The sequence below is a fragment of the Eurypyga helias genome, unplaced genomic scaffold (genome assembly GCF_000690775.1).
Source record: "Eurypyga helias isolate BGI_N326 unplaced genomic scaffold, ASM69077v1 scaffold12976, whole genome shotgun sequence".
NCBI lineage: Eukaryota > Metazoa > Chordata > Aves > Eurypygiformes > Eurypygidae > Eurypyga > Eurypyga helias.
Genome location: NW_010258620.1, coordinates 4,542 through 11,022, shown reverse-complemented (window position 1 = coordinate 11,022; position 6,481 = coordinate 4,542). Strand labels below are relative to the sequence as shown.

Sequence of the window (6,481 nt, the reverse complement as noted above, 5' to 3'; positions counted from 1 at the left end):
AAGCCCAACTCTCCCAGCCTTTCATGATAGGAGGGAACAGGAGGGAAAAGTTAGAAGTTAGAAGCCAGTGGCAAACGCCTGAAATGTCTTTTGTGAGGCTCCCAGGAACCTGGTGGGACACGGCGTGGCGTTTATCTGGGAATGAGACTAAGGCCCATTCTCTGTTTTCCATCCCTTCCTTTTCCAGGGGTGGGAAGCTGGGTGGTTTTTGAGTTCTTTGCCTTGTGAAAGCGACTGTAAACAGGCAGGCAGCTGCTCAGCTGCTTGCGCTGGCAAATAGAAGAGAAAAATACTTGTTCCTTGGCAACCCGGCCCCGCGGCTCTGCGCACACAAACAAGGCGGCAGCGCTGCGCCGCGTCGGGAAGCTCGGGGAGACTCTGCTGGGAGTTTGAGCAGAGCTAGGTGAGCCGAGATCTGTTTTCAAGCACCTTTAACCTTTAGAGGGCAAGGAGGGGGAGCAGAGTCAAGTTCCTTCTCCTTCTCCGTCTCACACTGGAGTAGGCGTGGAGGACAGGGGTAGCTGGGTAGGGAAGGATGTGGTCTTGCAGCAAGCTGGAGTCCTGGTGGGTTTTGTTGCTCTGTCTTCAGAGCTGCTCTCTCACAGCTACGATAACAGCAAAGCGGTGAAGTGGGAGATGTGTTTCCGTTGGTTTTACAGGGCTGTGGAAAAACCACGGGATGTTTGTCCTCCCGGAGGCTGCGGTGTCCTCGTGCCCAATGCTTTGATGTGCCGTGATTTCTGGTGTGTGGCGAGGGGCTGGGCTTGGTTTAGCTTTGGGAAACAAACACAAGCTGGTCGGATCGCGAGCCCTGGCTCCTCTTCTGGGTCCAGTTGCTTTGTGTCTAAGCCAAGTGAAACATCCCTGAGCTGCAGTGCACAAATCCGACCTCCACCTGCTCCGCAGCCTCGGCCTTTCCAGCGGAGGTCGTATCTCCGTGCTCTGGGAACCGACAGGGCCCGTAACGCCGGGGCGTTGAGCGGATCTCATCCGGGCTGTTCTGGGAAAGGCAGCCCGTAGCACGTCTCGGTGCTCAGGGATGAGGTCACGCGCTCTGTAGACAGAAGAGGAGTCTGGATGTGAGTAGCTGTTCCCAGAACACAGCCCTACATTGTGTGGAGGATGCAGGATTTGTGTCCTTGCTCCTGATTTACAAACGACAGGGAACTCCTCAGGGTTAGAGAGTCCTAGCAAGGGAGGCAGAGCGAGGAATGGGATGGTACCAGACGGGAGCGTGCCTCGTGCGCTGGCCGTACCTGCCTTGCGCTGCCGAAGACCCAAATCTGGGCCCAAGCTGGGGAAGGACAGACTTCAGAGCCTGTAGTTCCCGAGACCTGGCGGAGTGTGGTGTGGAGAAGCGTGTTTGTTCCTGGGGGTACAAGGTAATCTGCACCGGGATGTCTTCCCAGGGTGTGGAGAGGAGCACTGGGGGAGGATGGAATGGAATTCCATCCTTTTAAGGACAAACTGGATGTTGATTACAGTTGGAGTCCTTTACTGCTCGGCCACCACGTGTCAGATAGGGTGCTGTCAGGGTGTTCCCGTCACCAGAGTGGTGTTGGTTGATAAGAAAGAAATCATGGAATGGTTTGGGTTGGAAGGGACCTCAAGGCACCCCCAGCCCCACCCTCTGGCACATGCAGGGACCCCTTCCATAGCCCGGGTTGCTCCAAGCCTCATCCAGCCTGGCCTTGGACACTCCCAGGGATGGGGCATCCACAGCTTCTCTGGGCAACCTGTCCCAGTGCTCCCACCCTCTGCGGGAAGAATTCCTTCCTGATGGCCCATCTCCATCTCCCTCTTTCCGTTCAAACCCGTTACCCCTTGTTCTGTCACTCCCTGCCCTTGGGAAAATCCCCCCCAGCTCTCTTGTAGCCCCCCAGGCACTGGAAGGGGCTCTGAGGTCTCTCCCTTCTCCGAAGGTGGAAGCTGGAACCAGTAGGTGTCAAATACCCTGCCGAACAGCGCTGCTTTAAACTAGGGGCTCTCTCCTCTTTAACTCCTTTCATTCCCGTTTCCAGTCGGCGGCTCCGCACCGTCTCACTCATTTTCTCTGCCCCGCCAGACGACGTCATCCGCCCTGAAAGGCGCCATTCAGCTGGGCATTACACACACCGTCGGAAGCTTGAGCACCAAACCCGAAAGAGATGTTCTCATGCAGGATTTCTACGTCGTCGAAAGCATTTTCTTCCCAAGGTCGGTTCTCGCTTCCTTCTCTCTCTGGTGTTCGCAGAGCGAGTAGCAGTGTGAGCTCCCAACCCCGCTGGCGCGCGAGGAAGCCGCGCCGGTTGTGTGCGGGAGTGAACGCGGGTCGCCTGAGCAGAGCCACTCGCTATGCTGCTGCCTCCTGTTTCCGAAGCGTCCTGGCTCTTCCCCATCCATGTCTGCCATCGGCCACGCAAACAACCTGCTGTCGCGGGTGCCTACGCGTGTCCCTTTTGGGGTGTTTCCTACCCCCTCCCAGCGTGTTAGACGCAGCCAGCGGGTTTTAGGGCAGGTTCATAAGAGCTGTCTCACAAATACTTGTGTGTGCTTCTCTCCTTGATCAGTGAAGGGAGCAACCTGACCCCAGCTCATCACTACAACGACTTTCGGTTCAAAACCTATGCTCCGGTGGCCTTCCGCTATTTCCGGGAGCTGTTTGGGATCCGACCGGACGACTACCTGGTAAGGTGGGGGTTAATGTTTAAAAGGAAGAGCCCTGGAGTTGCGCGTTGCTGTCCCTCACCTCTGTGTTTCTCACCTTCCGCAGTACTCGCTCTGCAATGACCCTCTCATTGAACTTTCCAACTCCGGGGCCAGCGGATCCCTCTTCTACGTGTCCAGCGACGACGAGTTTATCATCAAAACCGTTCAGCACAAAGAGGCTGAGTTCTTACAGAAGCTGCTGCCTGGCTACTACATGGTGAGTCTCTCGGGCGAGGCTTTGGCAAGCTAACGAAGGGTCCCCCGAGCGTGCGGGTGTGAAGACGCGCCTGGGGGGTTGTTCTGTCCCCCAGCCCACCGGTAGCTTCTCTCTTGACTGCGCGGTGACGGAGACAGTGCCGAACGCGGGCTCCCTGGGTGTCGGGAGCAGGACACTGGGGCTGTTTTGGAAGGTCCAGGCTGCTTTGTGACCGGCTGCTGGTCGCTTCCCGGCTGCACGGAGTCGTGCCCGTGGCGCTTCGCCTTTGCAAAGCTGTTCCAGTGTTTCCCTCCCCAGGACTCAGCTTGGCTCTGCCCACAGAGATAGAGTCGAAGGAGGATTTAGAAGTTTACACAGAAGCAGCAGCTTTGAGAGTAAAGGAGTGTTGAGTTTATGAAAGTGGCTATAGCAAAAAAAAGGCTTTTTCAGTTCTGGAAGGAAATCAGATCCCGCCCTCAGCACGTGACCTGACCGTTGTGTTCGTGTCCTGCCTGGCCTTTACGGCCACCCCTTCAGAATCCTGTCTGGTGTCTTCTGCAGCCGTGAGAGTTCAGGTCCATCCCCAGCCCACTGTGTTTAGCTTGACCTAAGCGTCAGGTTTAAAGAAGCTAAGCACGAGGTCTTCCTTTGCTCTGAAACCTCCCCAGTTTAGCATCTGTATCACACAGACGGTGTGACACAGAGGGTGCCACAAACTCCTTCCTTCCTTCTACAGTCTCCCCCCGCCCTGTTCGCCTTCGCAGAGCGGTCGTTAACAACCGTAGCGTCACCCTTCTGTCCCCCGTGCTCACCTGCCCTTGCCTCGTGGCCTGTTGGCAACGGCTTTGGCTCATCGCCGCCTCCACTTCAACACGGGAAGGAGCCGGTATCTCCTCTAACGGATGTGGGAAGAACCGGGATGGGCTTTGAAAGGGGTTTCTTTGGCATTTCAGAATCTGAACCAGAACCCGAGAACGCTGCTGCCCAAGTTTTACGGCTTGTACTGCGTCCAGGCCGGAGGCAAAAACATCCGCATCGTCGTGATGAACAACCTGCTGCCGCGCTCGGTCAAAATGCACCTGAAGTACGACCTGAAGGGCTCCACCTACAAACGCCGGGCATCCCAGAAGGAGCGGGAGAAGGTTTTCCCAACGTACAAGGACTTGGATTTTATGCAGGACATCCCTGATGGCCTCTTCTTAGACTCTGACATGTATAACGCTCTGTGCAAGACGTTGCAGAGAGACTGTTTGGTAAGTGGGAAGGCGAAGGGTGGCGTGGAGAGTTGTTCTCTTTGTCTGAGCCTTTCCCAGGAAAAGGAGATGGGAGCCTCTGCCTGGGGTGTTGACTTAGAGAACCTGTGGTTTTGGTGCGAGAAGCAGGACCTGACCCCCAGTTTCATGCAGTACTTCCAACCTGTATAAAACCCAGGACTGCTGGAGCGGGGAGGAAGCTCCCTCTGCCAAGGCTGAGCTCTGGAAGAGGGCAGGATCCGGGGAGAGGGCGGGATGCTTAACCGAGTCTGCTCTTGAGCTGGCCCCTGCCTTTGAGCGGCCGTGCAGAAGGCAGCGTTCTGCGCAGGGGTACGGAGAGCACCCCTCTGCCTCCCTTCGTCACTGGACATGAGCTGACTGTGCACGAGCTGTCCCCTCTGTCCGCTCGGGGCTCGAGGGACAAAATGCTGACTGTGCACCCGAGAATGTCAGCTCTGACTGTTTCACGGGGCTTGCAGTACTCACCCGGCTTCCGCTGACTTTCTGCCCAGGTCCTGCAGAGCTTTAAAATCATGGATTACAGTTTGCTTGTTGCAATCCATAACATCGATCTGGCGCAGAGAGAACACGCGCTGGCCGACGGGACGTCCCAAGCCGATACGCGCCGACCCGCTGCCCAGAAGGCCCTCTACTCCACGGCCATGGAATCCATCCAAGGAGAGGCCCGACGGGGTGGCACCATAGAAACGGACGACCAGTAAGTCTGCGTCCGTGTTGCTGCGAGGAGTAACGCCCGCGCCGGGCTAACGGAGACTTAACTTGGGTGCACGCTGGGCTGAACGGGATCGCTGTCACGCCGGGCAGAGCAGTCTCGGCATCAAATCTCCTGCTTTTACCTTTGGTTTCCCCTCCTTAACGTAGGAGACAGTTTTCTCGCCTTCCAGGTGGCGTTTGAGGGTTCTCTGCCCCCCGTTATTGGCAGCTTCCACAAGTTATTCCCATCTCCGAGGCTTCACTGCCCGTAAAGTCCAACTGCCGTCTTAGGGTGGATGGTGGTAGATGCTCTTCGCAATTGCTTGGTCTCCTCTCGTGGATGAGTCGGGATTAATCCTTATCTCCAATTAAATTGCCATACAGAGGGAAAAGGGGGTCAGTTCTCGGGGCTTTAGCTGAAATAACGGCACTGACTTGCCTTCCCCAAGTCACCAGCTGATCAGTGGGTGCCCTCCCGCGTGTTGACGCTCATTGGATAGCTCACGTAACGCTCGGCCCGCGCTGAGCGGCGGGAGAGCGCCCTGATCCATCTTTGGGCCCTCTCCTCTTCTAGGATGGGAGGTATTCCAGCCCGCAACGCCAAGGGGGAGAGGCTGCTGCTCTACATCGGCATCATTGACGTGCTGCAGTCCTACAGGTGAGAAACCTCTGGTGACAGCTGTGCGTCACGGCACCGGCTCTCACCGTTGCCTTTCAAGAAATAGTTAAGACACAAATAAACGTTTTTGTTGTGTTTTTTTTTTTTAAATTATTTACCACTTTCTGTTTTCTGGAAGTCGAGCGTTTTGGGATTGATTTCTGGGTCTCGCTTACTGTCTTGGCGTCACGTTCCCGGAATAGGTTTACCCTTAGGAGGTTGGTTTTGCCTGCTGTGGTGGTTGTACGCCGGCAGCGTGCAGGAAGTGGGAAGGAAAGCGGCTTAAAATGGCCGTAGCCACTTCTCCCTGTAAAATACCACGGGCAGAGGGTTGTGTGCATAAAGTCTCTGTTCAGCGTCGCAGCAAGTGAACTGCCCTCAGTAGTGACGCCTGTGAAACTCCTCTTGGGAGTGAACTGTGCAGTCGGGTGTCCGTGTCTTAAAAAAAAGAACGAGGCGATGAAGAGAAGCCAAAGGCCACCGAGTCTGTTGGGGGTGTTCTTACCACTGTGCCCCCAGCCAGGCCCCGTGCTGAGCGAGCACGGCGTGATGCCACGGGGGCTTGGTCTGAAAACTGTCCTTAATTCCTTTGTCAGATTTGTCAAGAAGCTGGAGCACTCTTGGAAGGCGCTGGTACACGATGGGGTGAGTAGAAAAATAGCACTTTTTATCTTGGTCAGCAAGATACCAGCGTCTCTTGGAACTGCGAGTCCAGAGGAGGCCACGGAGATGCTCCAAGGGCTGGAGCCCCTCTGCTATGAAGAACTGGGCTTCTTCAGCCTGGAGAAGAGGAGGCTCTGGGGAGACCTTATTGCAGCCTTCCAGTGCCTGAAGGGGGCCTGGAGGGGGGCTTTTCCCAAGGGCAGGGAATGACAGGACAAGGGGTGACGGGTTTGAACGGAAAGAGGGAGATGGAGATGGGCCATCAGGAAGGAATTCTTCCCGCAGAGGGTGGGAGCACTGGGACAGGTT

The 6,481-nt window shown here is 56.1% G+C and overlaps 1 protein-coding gene across 1 annotated transcript in view; it reads left to right on the top strand.

Annotated features, from left to right (window-relative positions):
* LOC104511691 (phosphatidylinositol 4-phosphate 5-kinase type-1 alpha-like) overlaps window positions 1-6,481 on the top strand; it is a 10,224-nt gene that overhangs the window by 1,909 nt on the left and 1,834 nt on the right. The window contains exons 3-9 of the mRNA XM_010154406.1: window positions 2,066-2,196; window positions 2,550-2,667; window positions 2,753-2,905; window positions 3,838-4,137; window positions 4,650-4,855; window positions 5,426-5,509; window positions 6,106-6,154. Of these exons, the coding sequence (XP_010152708.1) occupies window positions 2,066-2,196; window positions 2,550-2,667; window positions 2,753-2,905; window positions 3,838-4,137; window positions 4,650-4,855; window positions 5,426-5,509; window positions 6,106-6,154 (1,041 nt within the window). The remainder of the gene's footprint in view (window positions 1-2,065; window positions 2,197-2,549; window positions 2,668-2,752; window positions 2,906-3,837; window positions 4,138-4,649; window positions 4,856-5,425; window positions 5,510-6,105; window positions 6,155-6,481) is intronic.